At 38.1% G+C, this 21,167-nt stretch overlaps 2 protein-coding genes and 1 long non-coding RNA gene across 3 annotated transcripts; 2 read left to right on the top strand and 1 right to left on the bottom strand.

The window, feature by feature from the left end:
• Positions 1 to 778: 778 nt before the first annotated feature.
• Positions 779 to 13,001, top strand: dcaf17 (ddb1 and cul4 associated factor 17). The gene is made up of 14 exons (XM_074659322.1): positions 779 to 1,314; positions 2,150 to 2,253; positions 3,192 to 3,282; positions 3,376 to 3,512; positions 3,615 to 3,693; positions 8,878 to 8,967; positions 9,050 to 9,157; positions 9,374 to 9,476; positions 9,971 to 10,113; positions 11,185 to 11,294; positions 11,431 to 11,518; positions 11,673 to 11,756; positions 12,395 to 12,550; positions 12,636 to 13,001. The coding sequence occupies exons 1-14, from the start codon at positions 1,183 to 1,185 to the stop codon at positions 12,741 to 12,743; spliced, it is 1,533 nt and encodes a 510-aa protein (XP_074515423.1). The 5' UTR covers positions 779 to 1,182; the 3' UTR covers positions 12,744 to 13,001.
• A 584-nt stretch (positions 13,002 to 13,585) lies between these two features.
• LOC141782690 (uncharacterized) lies at positions 13,586 to 15,922 on the bottom strand. The gene is made up of 2 exons (XR_012597157.1): positions 15,830 to 15,922; positions 13,586 to 13,710 (listed from the first exon to the last, which is right to left on the bottom strand). It is a non-coding gene; the product is annotated as an uncharacterized LOC141782690 (long non-coding RNA).
• A 769-nt stretch (positions 15,923 to 16,691) lies between these two features.
• cybrd1 (cytochrome b reductase 1) lies at positions 16,692 to 19,987 on the top strand. Its single transcript, XM_074659321.1, has 4 exons — positions 16,692 to 16,981; positions 18,549 to 18,757; positions 18,986 to 19,140; positions 19,255 to 19,987. The coding sequence occupies exons 1-4, from the start codon at positions 16,792 to 16,794 to the stop codon at positions 19,532 to 19,534; spliced, it is 834 nt and encodes a 277-aa protein (XP_074515422.1). The 5' UTR covers positions 16,692 to 16,791; the 3' UTR covers positions 19,535 to 19,987.
• The last annotated feature ends 1,180 nt before the right edge of the window (positions 19,988 to 21,167 follow it).

The raw sequence follows: 21,167 nt of genomic DNA, 5'->3' as shown, positions 1-21,167 counted from the left end.
AAATGCTTCTTAACAGCGACACCTGTGGCCGTGAAATCAACGAAAGTCAGCGTCGGGCTCGTGCTTGGTCGCGCTCAATATACCTGAACGAGCATCACTCAAAACAGTGAGGCGACACAAGTCAGCTAAAACCACAATATCACTCTATATTTCACCTGCTTGGCAGTAATGTTAGCTGACCAGACGAAGGTCTCTCCATGAACATGATTTAGATCTGATCCTAGTGTTGGCTTTTCCTGCCTAAGTGCAGGCTGAGGCAGCGGGGCTCTCCAGCGTGTCTCCCTGCTCTCTCCGCCCGCAGCCGGAGAGAGCAGAGGAGACACCGGCACCCGGTCGGTAACGAGAAGACAACATAAATCTCTGTAGAGCTCCGTCACTTCACAAGACACGGAAAACCTCTGTTGGTCTGGAGGAGCTGCAGCAGTTATTTCTGCACAAATGTCCACTGTACATTCACTAGATATTCTCAGAGCTAAACTAACTCTTCTGCCGTGTGGAGTGAACGCGCGTTCACGTCTAGAGGTGGAACGAGCTGAGTTACAAAGTTACAAATAGTCCCTTTAAACTGCAAAAAATGTACGGAAGAAATAGTTGAAGTTGAATAAACCTTAGAAGAACACAATGAGTGGCTGGTAGAAATGTTCAGTGACCTGCCACAGTGGCAGGTGAGGAAAAAAGGTTAATTTCATTCCCTGGGTGTAATACATCAATGCGCCATCGCTTAGAGGGAGGCGCTACTGATCCAAGATGGCTATCCATGTGCCTTTAATTCTCCAGCAGAAGAAGAAGAAACAAACAACAACTACAAACATGGAGCCAGAGAGGGCAGTTAGCAAGCATGGTTCACCAACTCTAAACAGCTGATTATCAGCTCTTTATTTCACCTCTAGACAAATACCCAGTTCAACTAACGCTAGGGTTATTTATAACCAACCAGGTACGACTTTTAAACGAAGTAAATATCGATTGTGGTCGAGCTGAACAGTGCTAACTTTATGAGGAGGCTCCACGTGTGTCTCTGAAGAGATGGACACTCAGTGAGAGACGTTATCTGCTATATCTCTGACTGGGAGGTCGTATAGTCATAGTCTTACCTGGCTGTGTCTCTGCTCTTTGGTGGGTCAGCTCTGGTTGTCTCTACCAGACAGACAGTCCTCCTCCTGTAGAGACTAGTTCCTCCTGATGATGGCGCCGTACCGGAGAAACAGAGCCGTAAACGCGGCTGAGCTGCTGAGCCAGAGGAGTACAGGCATGGGGGATGCTGGGACTCTGATCAGACACAACATGAAGCTCCTCAGAGGAATCCTCCTCCAGGTAATGATGGAAAACAAACCATGCTTTTAGTAGATGTTCACTGTAGCTACCTGGTTTGGAAATGCGTTGTAGGCAACGGTGTGGGTCCATGTTTACTTCCTGTCAGCTGATGATACCATGAACACATTTAACAATCAAATAATTGCATTAATTGATGTATAAGCTCCCATGTTCTTTCCTTTTCAGTGTTATATTTCTATTTTGTGGGAAGACTTTTCATTATTAAAGTAGTGCTTTTGTTCATGTAGGATAGTTGTTAGTTTACTGTATCCCTTATGAAGTGGGAAAAGTATTTGTATTGTACAAGAGATGTTACTTTGCTATATTAATTTATATCCTATAAACTGGGACACATTTAGAATTTTTACGTTTAAAACCGTGTTAATTGTCTAAATATTGTGTATTTGTGACATCACAAATGGACAGAAATCCTAAAGGCTTGTTTCAGATGCACAATTTCTGAGTACGGGCTGTGTGTGTGTGTGTTTCTCCGTATATAGAACGTTTTGATAGTTTAACAGGATTTTTATAGCACTTAAACCTGCTTTATAATGTAAAGATTATCTGGACTATCTGGACTATCTTAAACTTAAAACACACACTATCTGGACTATCCTGACTATCTGCAACCACCTCTCCTAACCACTGGTGCACCTTAAACTTTAAACATCCCATATACCATTTTATAGACTGCACATATTACATCTATTTATTGTACACTACATTTTTTTATTGACGGACAGTACACGCTATGTCCATTCACTATGTTCATTCACATATGGGATCTTTAATGAATGCTTTAGTTACTATCTTCTTTATTATTGTTGCATTGTAGGACAACAGGGATTTCGTTAGAGCATGGAGCAAGACCTCAAAATCCCCAATAATGTATGAGAATGGTAAAATCTACTTTGAAAATTACCAGAACTGCTACAGCTGGTGAGTATGAATAATTCCTTATTTTTCAGCACCACATACTGTACAATACAAAATAACACCTTAGAGCTACAGATACATTAGTAAAGCATCTTTAAAACTGGTGTAGAAAAGTCACATAACACACAAGTCAAGTAATGTATCTCAGCCTGCTTTTGTCCCTTTGTTTTTTTTTTGTTATTTGTCTTTCTTTGTATAATATCTTTTGGTATTTTATATGTCCCCATACTTGTCTTCTCCTGTTTTGTAATCACTTTATCAAACAATAAAAAAAGTCAATAAAGAAAAGTCACATAATACACAAGTCAAGCAGTGTATCTCTGAAGAAATCAAAATCTGAGAATCATTGCAGGACAGCTGTGCGATGCAGATATTTTACTTACTACTACTACTACTACTAAAAGAAAGCGATAATTCCACACCATGATTTAATCTAAACTGTGCAACTCCGTCATTTAGGATCGCCTGCTTTTATGAATTTGGTGACAGGCCTTGTCCCTCTCAATACTCAACTCAACTTTATTTATATAGTACTTATACAATCATGCAGCCCAAAGTGCTTCACGGAGCAAGATTAAAACAGCACAGACAAAACAAAAACAACAAATAGAAATAGCATGAAAACCAATGATTAAGACTTATAGACTAAGGCAATAAATGATGAGGCACCTTAAGTAAAAGCCAGGCTAAAGAGATATGTCTTAAGATCTCTTTTAAAAGTGTAGACATACTATAGCTTGCCGGATAAAATGTTACCCACTTTATTAAGGTCAACGATCAAATGAAAAGCGCTGTGTTTTTAGAGCAACGTGAGAATTAGTGTATATCGTCATGATGTTTTTGTACATGGCATTCAGGTGTAAACATGTAAGGGACACTGACAACAGAATGAAATGTTTTTACGCTGTCACACAATGAGTGATTAAGTCTTCTGGTTTCAGTGTTCATTCGGAGCCTCAAGTTCTATACAAACTGCCTAAGAGATCTAAACTGGAGAAATTTGAAGATGCCTTGCTGTGTCAGAGCCCACTTGTAAGTGAAATTAAACACAGTGAAGCTGATTTTTCAGTGACCAGATTTCAACAACCCAAGTTCAGATTGTTGTTTCATTTGTCTCGTCGACAGGACAGCACATTAGCCTCCCCGTCTGATCATAAACCCAACCTGTTGGCTTTGACCGCCAATAACTGGCTGTATCGCCTCTCAGCTGAAACAGGAGAAGAGCTGCAGAAGGTTTACCTCTCTTCAAACCACAAGTTCAGGTATTGTCAAGATCTCTGCTCTTACAGTGGAGATGAATAAATGTATTTTCAGTTTTGGTGAATTTAAAAACCTTTTAACATTACTCTGTTGTTTTTTGGTAGGTATCTTGGCTGGGATGTTGCTCAAGAGGTGTTTTATGTTAAATCTGTTCAAAACAAAGAAACCTCCTTAGCACGACAGGTAGGTAATTATTTTCATAACTTTTGTGCCTTATGGAAGAGGGCACTTTATTAAGAGTAATAAAGCCTTGTATCTGGCTGTACATAGATTTTTGGCAGTTCATGAATTTTGATAGGCGCATTGCATATATCTAAGAAAATAGATATAAAAACTTGTAATGATCAGTGAGGGAATTTAGGAATCACTTTTCAAGGGCTGCTAGGGCTGTCACAATATCAGATTTTCATGATTATCATGGCCAAAATAATTCACAATAATAGAAAATAATTAACAATAATACTATCAGTCAAATTCATCTTTAACTGTTTATTATGCATTTTGTCTCTTTTTGGCAAATTAATTACTCAAAATACGAGTGTAGGGAGGTGGAGAGAGAGTCTGTAACCATAACTGTACATATAACACGATATAAGCGGCGCTGGATTATTTACATAATATTATCATATGTGTATTATTAACATGATATAAATTGTTTTTTTTCAATATCAAGGTCATCGTCAATACTGTTATATCGTGACACCCCTAGCTACAACTAAATGAAAAGAAAAGATAACAAATTCTCAGAGTTCAAGGTGAATAGCTAGTTTTGTCCCAAACCCCCAAATATTAAATTTACAATAATCAGAAAATCATAAACAGCAATGAATCCTCACATTTGAGAAGTTGGAACCAGTGAAAATTTTGCATATTGTGTTTCCCATTGTTTTTTTGTGGATTGACTAATCGATTGATCAACTATTCATTTTACTTCTTGTCCCATGAAGGGATCTCTACGACGGAGTAGGGCCACATTGAGGGCAAGAAAAATCTGGAAAAAGTCGTAATATTACGAGAATAAAGTCATAACTTTATGAGAAAAGATGAAGTATTTTGCTATTTGTGAAACCTATACTAAAGTACAACTTCACAAGATGCGCCACATTCGTCATTTTCACACAGGCACGTAAAATTACTACTTTGACTTTATGACTTTATTCTCATCATATTACAACTTTTTTCTCGTAAACTTATGACTTCATTCTCGTATTATTATTATTATTTTTTTTTTAATAATAAGAAACTTTATTTATAGAGCACTTTACAAGAGATGTAGCTCAAACTGCTTCACAATTAAAAAAAAATGCAACACATTTAAACAAGGGCAAACAATAAAAAACAATCTGAGCCTGTCAGCGGCAAAAGTAGGGGGTTAGGTGGGAAAATTCTTCCTAAAATCACATACATGGACGTATTTTAAGATGCACAAACAACCAATGGTGGCGAATCCTAAAAACATCTGTATTTAACCCTAAATGAAATCCTGTCTTATTGTGTGGAGATCACCTGAAACTAACTGTTCAATTAAATAGAATGTAAACATTTAAAGAACAGCGGTCACTGTGGAACTCTGCATGAGTCAGATAAAATGGAACTGTTTCCACAATGTTTGTTTGATGTCATATTTTAGTCAATATAAGATTGAAAATATCATGCTGTATATTAAAAAAAATAATATTCTTAAAAAAAAACTGGTGATGAACCAACTTTCCTGCACTTTATTAATTAATTCAAACAGCATAGCACCATCTAACCTAATGTTAAAAACAAAAAAGCCAGTAAGACCTTTAAGTGATTAAATGAAATATGATGCATGTAACTCTGGTATGTAATTATTATTATTTTTTATCTTTTTTCTTATTGTTTTTGTATGTTAATACTAATGTATATGAACATGTGTACAGTAAAGAAAGTGTATATAAGATGTTTGGAGTGCTTTGATGACATCATCGAATGTTCCAATCGTTTGATGACATCATCAATTGCTACAAGTACAATGCTTCCCCAACTTGGCTTTATGACATCATCGAATGCTACAAGTGCTTTGTGATGTCATAAAGCCAAGTTGTGGAAGCTTACATGTGTCCCTGAAGACAGAACCAACCATTGAACTCACTCGAACTCGAGATTACACCTTTGTGATAGAGAGAGAGAATTTTCAATTGAGGCAAACCACAGATAGAGAAGGAACTGTTCATCAGTGACAGACTGCATCTACACAAGAACAATGCACCAGCAACAAATCTGCGAGGATCTCACAGTGATCAGCTGTCAACAGCTCTCTGCAGAGCTCCAGGCTGAAAAAGATCAAAATGATTCTCTTCAGCTGCAACTAGAGAAGCTGAAAGCTTCACATGAGATCGACCTGAGCTGTCAGGAGGAGAAGGTGAAGCACCTTATCAATGAAGTGGTCCGCAAGATCTTCCAAAACGGGTCCCTCCAGAAACAAGGGGACAACTTGAATAAGCTCCTGGACGAGAAAGACAGCACCCTGCTGGGGAAAAAACGCGTGGCTCACAAAACCAGCGTAAAAAAGCTCCAAGCTGAGCAGGAGGACCTCAGCGACTTTCAGGACGTGAAGCTGAAGATGCTTACCACCGAGCTGGAGAAAGTGCTCATCCAAACGGGGTCCCTCCAGAGACAAGTGGAGAATACTATGCTGCTTCAGGAGGAAAATAACACCCTGCGGGAGAAAAACCTCTTCTTTGCGGACAAATACCGCATCCTTCAGAAGCAAGACAGCCACCTGCAAGATGAAGTGGGGGATCTCAAAGTCAGACTAAAAGAGCTCCAAGCTGAGCAGGCGGTCAATCAGGGCCTCCGAACTGAACTCAAGGTCGTTCGCGACTTTCACGCTGTGGAGCTGAAGATCCTTACCACCAAGCTTGAGGAAAGTAAGATCCAAGCCGAGCCGCTCCAGAAACAAGTGGACAACTTGAATAAACTCCTGGAGGAGAAAGACAGCACCCTGCAGGAGGAAAATAGCACCCTACAGGAGAAAAACCGCACCCTGAAGGATGATGTGCTCGTTAAAACGGGGTTCATCCAGAAACAAATTAAGAAAACTGCACTTGTTCAGGAGGAAATGAGAAGCACCCTGCAGGAGGCAATCCGCACCTTGCAGGAGAAAAACCGCACCCTGCAGGATGATGTGCTCGTCCAATCAGGGTCCCTCCAGATACAAGTGGAGAAAACTGCGCTGCTTCAGGAGCAAAATAACACCCTGCAGAACGAAAACCGGATCCTTCAAACTGAACTGGATGACCTCGGCGAGTTTCACGGCGTGAACGTGCAGATGCTTACGGCCGAACAGCAGAAAAGCAAGACCCAACAGAGTCGCTCCAGAACAAATTGGAAAACTTGGTTGAGGTCCTTCAGAAAGAAAGAAAAAGCAGCAACCGGCCAAATAAGAGAAGAAAGCAGAAGGGAGCAGGACGCCGTCCCTAAATGAAACCACATTTTGACTAATGCTGTGGCGGTACTGAGTTCCCCAGACTTTAGTTGTTCAGTCAGACGACTGAACAACTGTTCCCATCCACATAATAATATAAAATAAAATGCCTTCTTAATAATAATAATGAACAAATGCCTCTTCGCTAATGAACAAATGCCTCTATATTAACAAACAATTAAGGAAACTGAAATATTGGTTTGTGGTTTTCCCAAATAAAATACACTAAAAGAAATGGGTATAAAGGGTTTCATTGAAAATCAACAAATGAATAGAATACAAAAATACAGCCTGCAGGCGTTAGGCTATTTTAAGGCAAGCCAGATCGCTGCACAAATAGTACCTAAACGTCCCAGTGCAGGTAACCCAATTGGTTGGCACTTAACTTGTTTCCCCAACTAGGAGTCAACACTCTCAACAAACAAAACACAAAGATCACAGAATCCCAAAAGGGCCCAAAACAGACCAGAGTTTCTGGTAAAGCTGATAATACATGTTGCATTGAGTGAAGGAGAGATCAGAATGACACTGGGTGTGCAATTTCCCTCCTCTTTTAAGCCCTACAGAAAGGGCGTCATTACACCCTGATTGGCCAAGAGGGGAATGCACCAAGCTGCTCTCAACTATCATTTAAGAGCCAGTCCCCACACCCTGCGCAACAGGTGAACTGAATAACCCTCTAATCACTCAGCAACTCAACCAAAAAAAACACCAGGGAAAAGGGAAACAGCAAGCACCAGAGAATTGGCAGCTGCCACAATGCTATACATATTTAAAATATATATATATATAGCATTAGTCAAAATGTGGTTTCATGTGCATATATATATGCATATAGTGTAATATGCATATATATATGTATAGTGTAATGTGTATATATATGTATATAGTGTAATATGCATATATATATATATACTGTATGTATAGTGTAATGTGTATATACAGTATATGTGTTTAGTGTTATATGCATATATAGAGTGTAATGTGTACGTATATGTATATAGTGTAATATGCATATATACTGTATGTATAAAGTGTAATGTGTATATATGTATATAGTGTAATATGCATATATATATATATATATACAAACAATTAATTAATTAATTAAATAAATAAATAAAAAAATAATAATCATCGTCATTTGAAGTTCAATAAGTCCTCGGACCTAAATACATCGACACAAGACATATGAAATAGGGTTGTCAAAGTTAACATAATTAACGCGTTAGCGCGAATTCGTTAATTTCTTTTACGCATTAACGCAAGTTTACATTTTTAGGTTGTAGCAGGCTCAGTTTTAAAGCTAGAATGAAGATACAAATACTACTAAGAGGTTAAATAATGCTCCAAACTTGCATGTCCATTTCCAAAGGGGTCCCTTGACCTCTGACCTCCAGATATGTTTTTTGTTTTTTTAATATTATTTTTAATGACAAATTGACAAAACACATACATCAAACAAAAATCAAAACCCGCAACCAAACCTGAAAGTTCACGCACTCGCACACTCACACACACACACACACACTTTTACACCCGGGGATGAGTAATACAAATCCCTAAGAGAGAATTATCTAAACCGCATGTTAAGGACAAAACATACATATCATTACATACAGTATCATCCATGTGATAGTTAAATGCAGGCCATCCATAGTGGGAGTATTCAACAGCAGAACAGAGAAAAGGAAAACAAAACAATCAATATGAATGGAAATATTGTCAAACTGAGTCCAAATATTGCGAAAAGGGGCCCAAAGATTCTTCCCATTTATTCTCGTAATATTATGACTTTATTCTCGAAATCTCAGATTATTTTTTTTTCCCTAAATGTGGCCCTAATACTCCATCGTAGATCTCTGATGTGGAAAAGAGATGAAAGAATTTAATTAATTTGTTTATATAATTCACAGGCAGGTATCACTCAGAATACGGTGATGCACCTCGCCATCTTTCATGTCTTCCCCTTACAAATTGTGGGCATTTTGGAGATCAACAAAAAGGTATGCAGATTTGTTTGTAGTTTGTTTTTTTTGCCCGAGGGAGTGATATGTTATTTTAAAAATGTAAATCTTATTCTTTCAGGTGTTTGGAAATGGTGTTACTGATGTTGTTCTGTCTCAAGGGCTCCTTGTGGTGTCATACAGCAACAAGTCAGTGAAGCTGTACAGCTTTGAGCACATTGTTCAAAGGGTACGTCATTTTTTTTTTTATCCTAAAGAGTTTCCTGCACACCGTTGAGCAAGTTGAATATTTTATATGATCCGATTTTTAAACATTGCATTAGAAATACATTTGTTGAAAATGTAATATGTGTGAATGTTTGCATATTCAGTGTTTTACTATGCTTCTGGCTCATCTTGCTGCTTACAGCTCTGTATATCTGAGGAATATTTCTTTTGTTTTCAGTACTTGACAGAGAAGTTGACGCTCGGAAAGCAGAGTTCACTTCTTGGTGGCAAAACCGTGGGACATGTTCCGTTTGGTATCCCAGTAAATATCCAGATCACAGGTGAGTCCGTTTTAAAGGACCAGTTTTTAACGATTAGGGGAATCTATTGGCAGAAATGGAATATAATATCAATAAGTATGTTTTCTTTAGTGTATAATCACCTGAAAATAAGAATCGTTGTGTTTTCGTTTACTTAGAATGAGCCGTTTAGGGGGACTCTACATAGGGAGCGTGTCCTCTCCACGGAGTCTGCCATGTTGCAATGCCATGTTTCTACAGTAGCCAAGAACGGACAAACCAAATTCTGTTACCTTTTCCTGTTTGGGCTGGAGTCGATAACATTACTCGCACCCCTCGCTGCCGCTCTCTCTCTCTTGCTTCACCATTCACTTCCCACGTACACACACACTCTACCCAATGGCTCTGCTCCAATGAATGAGAGAGGGCTATTCGCGTATTCGCGTCGGCCACCGTAGCGCTCCAACGCGTTTGGCACATGGGAGAGGCTTCAGTTGGTTGCAATCTCCTCACCTCACCTTTGTCTTATTGTGCAGATTGGCCTCCAGTGCTTTTCGAGGTGTCATGTGCTAATAACAGTGTCCAGATTGGAGGCTACCCGTGGCACTACATCTATACACCACTGCATAAAAACCATAAGGGCACTCACCACATCTGTTCACTCAAGGACAGCACCATGGTAAGTTTAAAGAATCCTCTTTAACCATACACGATAACATCAACAATAATTTTGTAATCTGAGTACAAAATGTAGCACATGCTTGGCAATGATGGATAAATATACCCTATCTTGTTGTGTGTAGAGCACCAAATTGGCCAGAGCTCATTGAAAGTGTCAGGGTAAGAAGGGCCTCAGATGTTTGTGACAGTCTTTGTATTCAGCTGCTGGACAGCGCAGCACAGAACCAAACCTGTAATCACCATTCACAACCCCCCAAAATGGTCTAACTACTTTTGTGCAGATCTTTTCTGTTTATGTAACACAAGCTTCTCTGTATTTTGTCCAGATTATTCCAGATTTAGTGTCTTTGATGACACTGTTCACACTTATTTCTTACCAGACACAATTGTCTGCAACTATGGCTGCATAATAGATTGTTTAGAAAAACATTAAATCAAATTTAAGCAGCCACAGTTTCCAAAACACAAGAAACCATAGTTTTGTTTGCCCTGATCAATGTGGTGTGCCCGAGATACTGATGAAAAATACTGCTTAAGCTTTCAGCATAAAAGATAAATACATGTGTGGTATTATTTTTTAAATGGTACGACACACACTTCATTAGCAGAAACCTAATTATTACACTGATACTCCACCTGAAAAGTGTCAAACGGCACTATCACACTCCTTCAAGCTCTAAAACTGCACCAGAAGCAGCGTTTTACACAACCACCTTTTTAAGTCAACAGTGGTTAAGCTGTACTCAAACAATAGAGTTGGAGTGGAGTATCACTTAAATAAGTCAAGTGTTGTCTTTCTCACAATGCTGCGTGCACAGGTTGTTGATGCTGTGCAGACTCTGAAGTGCTCAAATCCAGTTACACATCACAAAAAAAACTTGTCAGTAGATTCAGTGTGAAAAAAGAAAATCATATTTGACTCAACACCTAGATTTTCTTTTAGATTTTTTTCAAGAACTGCAAGATGAAACCGATTATAGTTATGTCCTCATGGTACTATGTGCAGTTTGCTATAATTAATAATGCATATCCTAGTTAATGTGTTTTCTTTTTAATTTGATGACATTAGGCAACAAATGGAATACAAAACATGGACTGCTGCTCTCTAGAGAGTGATGGGATCTTCTTCCACCCTGACGACTCAGGAAGAATCATTCATGTTGGACCTGCCACCATAAAGTGAGTACTACAGTCAACATTTACATAAAATGAAGACAGCAGTGAAATGTGTTGTATTGTGTTGCATTTAACTGTGCCGCTTATACATACAGTGTGAGACTTTTTTCTTTTTATTAACATGTTTTTTCCTCCAAAGTGTCCTAAAAATCCTTGGTGAACCAAACAGTGGTTTGCCATCAAAGGTAGTTGAGGACTTCTCTATGAAAGTCCATCGAAACAACAATGTAAGTGTCATTGTTTACCTACTAAGTCAACTAAGTGCTGTACTCAGTTTACCTTGATCATGAATGAATCAGCTTCATATATGTACAGTATCACATGTGCACTACAGTATGACATTGGTCAAAAATGAATGTTTCTGCTTTCCATCTACTGCAGCCGACCTCACAAGTCACTGTCACCTCATCGGGCCGCACGGTGAAGAAAAGATTTCATCAGTTGGATGATGACCCAGATCAAGAGGTAAGTGATTACGCCTTTATTATTGATCCAGTATCTCTGCAAAGAAAATACTTACTGTGCTGTCTTTTCAGTGTATAATCACCTGACACTAAGAATCACTGTGTTGTTGTTAGCTTAGATTGAGCCCTTCATATCTACATAGGGAGCGGGTCCTCTTTACGGAGTCCACCATGTTGCACCATCATGTTTCTACAGTAGCACAGAACAGACAAACCAAATGCTGGTTCTTATGAGAGCCTTTTACGTTACCTGAAGGTCACCGTAGTTCTGCGACATGCTTGTGAAACTGCGGTAACGTGAGCCGCAGAGTGCAAAACCGTGGTACCGCCAGCCATCGTCTGACTCCCGTTGCTCCTAAAGTAGTGTTATTATGGTAAGGCAGCCACTGAGCAAGGTGAACGGCGTTACCACGGTTTTGCACTCGGCGGCTCACATTACCGCAGTCTCGGAAAAGGGAGGAGTGAGCGGAGGGGTACTCGGCTGGTTGCAATCTGCAACCACACCACTAGATGTCGCCAAATCCTTCACACTGTCCCTTTAAAGAGACTGACAATAAGTAGCAGGATACAGGGCTTTCGTCCCTATATATACACAGAACTTGGCAGAGCTTCACAACAATGAGCCTTTGGATTTTACAGACTTTCCGTATGGTGGAATATGAGGATGAGCTGGACCTTTTGGCAGTGGTGGTAACTAACGGTGAGGAGGGAGAAGGAAGAGCCCAAATTCGACTGCATGACAACCAGAGCGGGCAGTTACTGCGGACGGTTGATCTGGTTGAACCTTGGGACGAGGTGAGCGACCTGACATGATTGTACCAATGTTAAGCTGAAGTGTCTGTGTATATGGATTCATGTGTGCTCTCATCTTTGGTTTCAGACTTATCGACATGAGCTGTTCTTCGACAAAGACACAATTGGTCATATTGAACAAAAGAACAGTAATTTCTGCTGTCATGTTTACAAGCTCAAGGCTGCCAGAAAATAAATGGTATTTGCTTAAAAGATTATGTAAATATTTCTTTCCGACAGTTTTTCTGTGAATACTGTGTCATAATGCTGTTTTTCACATCTGGATCACTGTTGTTATTTATTTTGTGTGAATAACATTTGCACAATCATTGTAGGTGATGTAAATCATTGTAAGTCTCTGCACTGAATTACTGATTAACACGTTCTGAATCACACCTGTGAAAACTTTTTACACTCTTTCTCTCGTATTAAAATCTTATATTTTTCCAAGTTACTCTGTATTTCTGCCTCCTTCCGTGTTTTCCCCATGCCCATCCAAAATCTTAAGATATTCAAAAGTCCATGTAATGTCATCAAAATTGTGCATTATTGGCTACTTGCTTTCACAACCCACAGTACTTATGTGTTTGTTTATTCCATAAATAAGATGGTACAACCTGGATATTCTTTACAAATGTAAATTAGCATTCCTGCTAACTCTGGCATGTTTACATCTTGTACTTTTATACCGATATTTATCTCTCCCTATAAAGTAAATAGATCAATTTGAAATTGCAGTTTTTGTATCAAGCAACAGGTGTACCCAAATGTAGTATGTTAAATCAGCTTCTTACTATGAGTGATGACAGTTTTTCTGCCAAACTTAGAATAGTTTTGGTTATTAGCAAAGGTTTTTTTTGTACTTTTGACTTAATTACTAATAAGTAATACTAATATATTTGTTTCCCCCAAAAGTTAAACATATATTAATTACAACCTTCATTTACACCCTGAAAAACACATTGGGTGACTTGAGCCCTCCTTTACAAATATGCTGAGTTTACATCAAACGGAAATCAGAATCAGTTTTATTTGCCCAGGACGTACAAGGAGTTTGACGGTTTTATGCAACTCTCTCAACGTACTTACACAGAAATAGAAAAAATAAAAGCTAGGAACAATGACAACAAAGCTGTACAATTACAGGTGAGGAATAGACAGGACTGTTATGTACACAAGTAGTGGAAAAAATAGCTGTGTATATAAATATATGAATTAGGGCTGTCAAAGATATCACGTTAACGCAAAATTGTTTTAACGCCACTAATTTCATTAATGCATTAACGCAATTGGTCTGTGGAGGTTGTAGCAGGTTTTTAAAGACAGAGTGAAGATACTAGCATCATATGAAACTAGAAAACCTAATGAATCCATTGGTACCAACTATGTCATACTCGCTTGTCGCCAAGGAGGTTAAATAACGCTCCAAACTGGCATGGACATTTTCAAAGGGGTTCCTTGACCTCTGACCTCAAGGTATGTGAATGAAAATGGGTTCTGTGGGTACCCACGAGTCTCCCCTTTATAGACATGCCCACTTTATGATAATCACATGCAGTTTTGGGGCAAGTCATAGTCCAGTCAGCACACTGACACACTGACAGCTGTTGTTGCCTGTTGGGCTGCAGTTTGCCATGTTATGATTTGAGCATTTTTTTTTATGCTAAATGCAGTACCTGTGAGGGTTTCTGGACAATATTTGTCATTGTTTTGTGTTGTTTATTGATTTTCAATAATAAATATATACACACATTTACATAAAGCAGCATATTAGCCCACCCCCATGTTGATAAGAGTATTAAATAGTTGACAAATCTCCCTTTAAGGTACATTTTGAACAGATAAAAGTGATTAATTTGCAATTAAATACTTTAATCGATTGACAGCCCTAATATAATTACTATATAAATATATATAAAAAAAACACCAATGACCAACAATAAAATAAGAAATAAAATAAAACATCTATATACAAGTCAAGTGTTCTGTTAGCTGTAAACAATGCAAGTAGTGCAAAGAAATGAATACTGAATGGATATACATGGACTGGAGGATTATGAACAGTACAGACAAAGAATCAAACATTACAGTAACAGGCAAAAAAGCACTGATAAAAGAATATCCAATAATAAAAGAAAATGGTCAGATGTTTGGAACCCAATTCGACCCGGATCCAATTTGTGCCCCTTTTGGTTTAATACCAAAGGAATCCAGTGCTCGCCTACCAGGTAAGGCCTGTGTTGTCGTTGGTTTTACTACACACCTTGCGAGACGTTTGATTCTCCTAAAATGGAAACACTCCATCCTTTTCTCACTGGGTCAAAGAGGTTATGTATTTCTTAAAACTAGAACTAAATTAAATACACGCTGAAAGGTTCCTCTCAAACCTTTGTTAAGATATGGAGGCCCTTTTGGGGTTTCTATGACTCTCTGCAGGAACCCTTTGATGAAGAGCAGAGTGGAAAACATGAATGTCATATTACAGTAGTGAGCAGCCCCCCTCCCCCTTCTTTTTTCTCTCTTTATCTTATTTGTATTTTTATTTTTTTTCATTTATTTATTTTATTTTTATTTTTTATAAGTTATTTTCCTAATTATTTCTCCCCCTGTCTTTTGTTTATAGTATATCTTTCCTTCATGCACCTAAATGTATTCTGTAACCTGTGGGTGGGTGGGTAAGGAGGGGGATAGGGAAGGGAATTTGGACTTAACCTTGTAAACAGATCTGATGATATCTATGATGAAATGATATATATTTTGTATGACTAATACATGTTTTGCATCTGCTATTTGTGTGGGATAAAATCTTTGAAAATCAATAAAACGTATTTATAAAAAAAAAAAAATGGTCAAGATCAGTTTCAGTAATAGTAAAAACATAAGTTGGAAGTATTACTCAAACGCATCAGTGTGTATAGGTCAAGAGCACCTGTTATAAGAACATGTAACAGCGCAAACCCGTTTTATTTATTTATTTTTAAGCTTACTGGTCACAGACTCTTCCGTATCCATAAAAAGCTTCAAAACGTGTTTCCTACAAAAAAAATATCTTACAAATATTGCTAACAGCAGCAATTAAATGTATCACAATTAAGTGGCTAAAACCTGAGCCCCCAACATACAATTTATGGATTGACAAGGTATGGGAAATTTACCACATGGGACAAATAACCTATTCCCTAAGACTCCAAAAAGATATATTTATTAAAAGTGGAGGCCTGCCATGACCATACTAATACAGTGATCGGTGATCTGAATATTTGTATATATCCTGGATCATACTTGTATATTTGTCTTGACCCATGTTATCTCTCCAAGCACATACACACACACACCCATAAAACACACACCCACCCTTCCACACACTTCCCCTCCCTGACCTCCTTCACCACATTTATTTTTATTAAAATTAATTAATTAATTAAGAGAGTAAAATGAAAAAACAGTAGGAAAGAATGTGATGATGATTGTATAAGTTGCTGGAACTGCAATAAAAAACTGAGTAAAAAAAAACAAAACCTTCCACACACTTCCCCTCCCTGACCTCCGACCCTTCACCACATTTACTTGTATTTAAATTTATTTATTTTACTTTATTTTATTTTAATTCTCCGGATTGTTTAAGTATGTGTCCTCCCTTTTTCTCTATATTCAATTGAAATTATAGATAAGTTGAAGTCTTGTTTTTTTGGTGTGTGTTTTCTCTCTCCCCCTTTGTTTTGAGTTGTGAAATTTTGTGTAAAAACAAAGAAACAGCTGTAAAATGAAAATACAGTAGGAAAGAATGTGATGATGATTGTATAAGTTGCTGAAACTGCAATAAAAACTAAGTTAAAAAAACAACAACCGTAAACTATAACTTCAATTGAAATGATAGTTTAAGATGAAGTCTTGTTTTTTTGTGTGTTTCTCTCTCCTCTTCGTTTTGAGTTGTGACATTTTTTATGTAAAAACAAAGAGACAGCTGTAAAATGAAAATACAGTAGGAAATAATCTGATGATGATTGTATAAATTGCTCAAACTGCAATAAAAACTAACTTAAAAAAAAAAAAAAAAACTAAGTAAAAAAAAAAGAAAAACGTGTTTCCTCCAAACATTTGCTCAGCTGAGTCATGTGACTGAAGTCCCTCCTCATCGGCCACTACTTGAAGGAGCTGTAGTTTAGAAAACAGCTGCTGGATCAACTCGGTCCTCAGTCTTCCTGCTGCTCCTGTTGCTCCTCCACCACCACACTGCCTTCATCATGATGGAGAACTGGAAGCGGTTCGTGGTCAGTCTGATCGCCGCCGCCACCGTGGGGATCATCGCGGTTATCTTCGTGTGCAGATGGGCTGTCCAGTACCGAGGAGGCTTCGCCTGGGACGGAGGACAGGCTGAGTTCAACTGGCATCCGCTCCTCATGGTGGTCGGGCTTATTTTCGTGCAGGGAATAGGTGAGTCTTTCTTCTTTAAAAAGTTTGGTCAAACACCACGTGGGTGTTGTTTTGAATAAGACATGTGTAAACTACTGAAAGATTGCTCAAGGGCGAGTTACACAAGGCTCGCTTTTATTACACAAGGGTGAAGTTCAGGGCCAACTAATGAGTGCGTAATTATAAAGGTGACAAGTGAACCTCCAAATTACTCTCAAGGAAGCATGCACTTGCACCATACTGCAGTAAGCATGCACCTTTAAAAAGTAATTTATATAATGACAAAGTAGTGCTTTCTTAAAGTGGTTACCCTTACCAAAATGACGTTTATTCAAGTGTGCAATTAGTATACTTCTTTTGAAATTAAAATAAGAGTATACTTTTAGTTTACTTTTTATGTACTTATCAGAAATATACTTAACAAAAGTATACTTGGCTCACGCGTTTTTAGATCATTCTTATATATATTTGGCTTATACTGACAAGTATACAGAAAAGTAAGGATACTTGGCTTATAATAAGTATACTTAAAAGTATAAGTATACTTGGCTCATACTAACAAGTATACTTAAAAGTCTACATGTGGGCCTACTTGGCTCATACTGACAAGTATACTTAAAAGTCTACATGTGGGCCTACTTGGCTCATACTGACAAGTATACTTAAAAGTCTACATGTGGGCCTACTTGGCTCATACTGACAAGTATACTTAAAGTGAAAGTATACAGAGTATACAAAGTATACTTTCATGAACTAAAGAGCAGAGATGCTCACAAGTCATTTTTTTGCAAGTCCAAGTCAAGTTTCAAGTCTTTTTTTGCTCAATGATGCCAAAAACATTCTGCCTACTGCAGGTTTAAACAATGTAATGGCAATTTTATTATTTTTTTAATTATTATTACACGTAATCTCAAAGTGCTTTACATTTAAAGGTCTCATTGATAACATTTTTATGTAGACAAATATTTTACATCCACAGAGCTTTTAGAAAGGTGCTGAATAAAAGTATGGCTTTTCTTGAAAAAAAAAAAATAATTATGATTGTGCATTAATCATTTTTAAATTTTGGCGGGTTCAATATGAATATTTAAGTTTATATCTGTGGAAACCATCTGACGGTTGGTTCCCACTTCTAACAAGGCTTGTGAGCCAATAGTAAAATGACGTTGGTATCATGTGGTATCTCTGGGTTATGTTAGTGTGGAAAAAATGGATAACTGGCTGAGATTGACGGCAAGTGCCTGCCAAAGACTTCTTGTGAAGTAAATATAATGGAACGAGGGAGGGAGAATGCAACACCTAGTGGCTGAATGTTATCAATGTCGTCAATGGCACCTTTTAAAGACAAAATATAAAAAGATAGACATAAACATATGTCAGCCTAAACAACATAAATATAAGTATACAGTAATATACACAAGCATACACTCAACCACGCAGCAAACAAAACAAAACACCAAAAACCATAATGGCAGATGAGCCTACTTTTTATGGGAAAAATGTGTTTAATGTTGTAAAAATTTATAAAATATGCATCATAATTGCATCAAGAATTGTCTGAATGACACTGTGTTACCTCCTCTTGCAGCCATCATCGTCTACAGACTCCCCTGGACCTGGCACTACAGCAAATTGTTGATGAAGTGCATCCACGCAGGCTTGCACATATTAACTTTCATCCTTGCTGTCGTATCTCTGGTGGCCGTTTTTGACTTTCACAATGCTGCCAAAATCCCCAACATGTACAGTCTGCACAGCTGGGTGGGCCTGATAGCTGTGGTTCTCTACAGTCTGCAGGTAAATAAACTATTCATTTTGTACCTAAATGAGCTTTATTGTTGCATGTTTCAAACCACTGTACATTTACGATCTTTAACAATCTTTTATGGACTGGTTCAAAACAATACATATAGAGCACACTGACAAACAACTTACTCTTCCTAAAACGTCAAGTCATAGTGAACAATAGTCTCATTTAGTACAATATCTGATAGGTGGATTTTCTTTTTCTCCTTCAATGAGCAGCTTGTCCTTGGAGTTGGCATGTACCTGATACCAATTACACCTGCGTCCTGGAGAGCAGCGTATATGCCCCTCCATGTCTACAGCGGTCTTTTACTCTTTGGCAGTGTAATAGCTGTGGCACTCATGGGCATCACAGAGAAACTCCTTTTTAGCCTGTAAGTATTAAAAAAAAAAGAAATAAAGGCTTATAATAGTTTATAAAAATTAAACTTTTGAAACTGTTAATGTGCTGCTTAAGTATAACTTTATTTTTGTTCTTCATCACTAAGGAAAGACCCAAAGTACAAGGACTTGCCTCCAGAGGCCGTTTTTGTGAACGTGCTGGGACTCCTGCTTGTGGTTTATGGAGCTCTTATCCTCTGGATTGCCACTCGACCGTCTTGGAAACGCCCCAAAGAGCAGATCTTGCATGCTCTGCATACCAATGGGGGAGAAGAGGAGCGCAGCAAGGAAGTTCCAGACCTGTCTGATCCGTCTGATCCATCTGATGAAGAGCCCAGTGGGAATGTCAGGAGGAGGAGTTTCAAATTAGATGATCAGACTGACTGATTACAAAATAACTGACTGGGAGCAGGTACTGTCTCCAGTGTTGAATGTATGTACACCCAGTTTACACTGGTCAGAGAAAGTCAAAATGAAGAAATCTATTTTTTACTGATCTTTCCATACATAACTTTATCTTGTGCACCTTAAGTTGGTATTTTGTTGTTGTTTTCTCTAACATGTATTGTTGTAAGCGCATGCATATAATGGTGAATTACTTTATAACACGATTCAGGTGATGAGGGAATACACTTTATTGACAAACACTGTACAAATATTCTATAGAGTGCTACAGGAATGAGTCCTAAAACGCAGAAATGAGTTAGCATTTTAGCACTGCCGGTTCCCTTGCCTGAAAGTCAGTGGGTTTTTTTAGGTAGATGCCTGAAATGAGGTCTGTAGTTAACACAAGCTGAAGAGATTTTAATGTGTTTTACGATATACATCAACAAAAAATCCCATTGGCTTTTTTTTTTTTTTGTCGAGGGAACCCAAAGCGATTCTAACTTCCTGTTTGGCCTACAAAAATATGTCCTCCCTGAAGCACTTTATACTCTATTATACTCTAATTCCTTTGTATTGTGATATCTGGATTTTTGAGATATGTTCAGAACCTACATTTTACAATAAATATTTGCAACTTCTAACAAGCATCTTACTGTCCTTGAATATTTAGAAATATATGCAGAAAGAAGGGAAAATATTCATACAATAGAACACATTAAAGCTGCTGTGGGTAGGAATGGAGCAAATGTGATTTAAAAATAAATAAATTATAAAACAGTCACTATATCCTGACAGTATACAGCATGAGACGGGTAATCTGAAAAAAAAACATGTGCCTCTGTGTCCTCCGGGGCTCCTAACGGCATCTGTAAGATTTCACAGATCGGAGGAAAACAACCAATCAGAGCCGAGCTGGAGCCTGCCGTCTCTGAGCAGCTGTCAATCACTCGCCAACTCCGATCAAACGGTCAAACTAGGCAGTGCTGATCAAATATGAATCAATATTCTGTTACTGTAATGTCTATTTCTCTCCTCAAATGTTTTCAGAAACATCATGTAGTGTACTGTTTAGCTGTAAAATTAGAAATGTTGTGCCCCGGCAGCCATGTTGAGATCTCTTGAGGAAATACCAAGCACCTTCCACCAGCCGGAGCACAGCCAATAGGAACGCTGTCTCTGAAATGGCCTGTGATTAGTCAAAGTCGCCCAGCAGAGCTAGATTTTTTAAAGTCTGAAAACAGAGCCATGAGGAGGTGCAGAGGTCTACTTTTCTCTCAAAACACTTGAATTACAATATGCTGAAAGGTTATTATGGAATTTCTGCCCAATGATGCCAAAAACCTTCTGCATACTGAAGCTTTAAATAAACTGAGCATCAATTTGTGATTGTTGCGGTGACCACATTAAAGGTCCCATATCGTGCTCATTTTCAGGTTCATACTTGTATTTTGTGTTTCTACAAACACATGTTTACATGCTGTAATGTTCAAAAAAACTTTATTTTCCTCATAGTGTCTGCTTGAATATACCTGCATTTACTCTGTCTGAAACGCTCCGTTTTAGTGCATTTCAACGGAATTGCAACAGAATTGCGTTGCTAGGTAACAGTTTGGTTCATGTTTACATCCTGTCA

This window comes from Sebastes fasciatus, chromosome 14 (genome assembly GCF_043250625.1).
Source record: "Sebastes fasciatus isolate fSebFas1 chromosome 14, fSebFas1.pri, whole genome shotgun sequence".
Taxonomy (NCBI): Eukaryota; Metazoa; Chordata; class Actinopteri; order Perciformes; family Sebastidae; genus Sebastes; species Sebastes fasciatus.
This window is presented reverse-complemented; position numbering and strand designations above follow the sequence as displayed.

What these genes read in the sequence shown, in the direction of transcription:
- cybrd1 (XM_074659321.1), top strand. Translation starts at nt 16,792, where the DNA reads ATGATGGAGAACTGGAAGCGGTTCGTGGTCAGTCTGATCGCCGCCGCC. An exon ending in TATTTTCGTGCAGGGAATAG is followed by an intron (nt 16,982 to 18,548) that starts GTGAGTCTTTCT and finishes CTCCTCTTGCAG; the next exon opens with CCATCATCGTCTACAGACTC. An exon ending in GAGAAACTCCTTTTTAGCCT is followed by an intron (nt 19,141 to 19,254) that starts GTAAGTATTAAA and finishes TTCATCACTAAG; the next exon opens with GAAAGACCCAAAGTACAAGG.
- dcaf17 (XM_074659322.1), top strand. Translation starts at nt 1,183, where the DNA reads ATGATGGCGCCGTACCGGAGAAACAGAGCCGTAAACGCGGCTGAGCTG. An exon ending in AAACCTCCTTAGCACGACAG is followed by an intron (nt 3,694 to 8,877) that starts GTAGGTAATTAT and finishes TATAATTCACAG; the next exon opens with GCAGGTATCACTCAGAATAC. An exon ending in TGGTTGAACCTTGGGACGAG is followed by an intron (nt 12,551 to 12,635) that starts GTGAGCGACCTG and finishes CTTTGGTTTCAG; the next exon opens with ACTTATCGACATGAGCTGTT.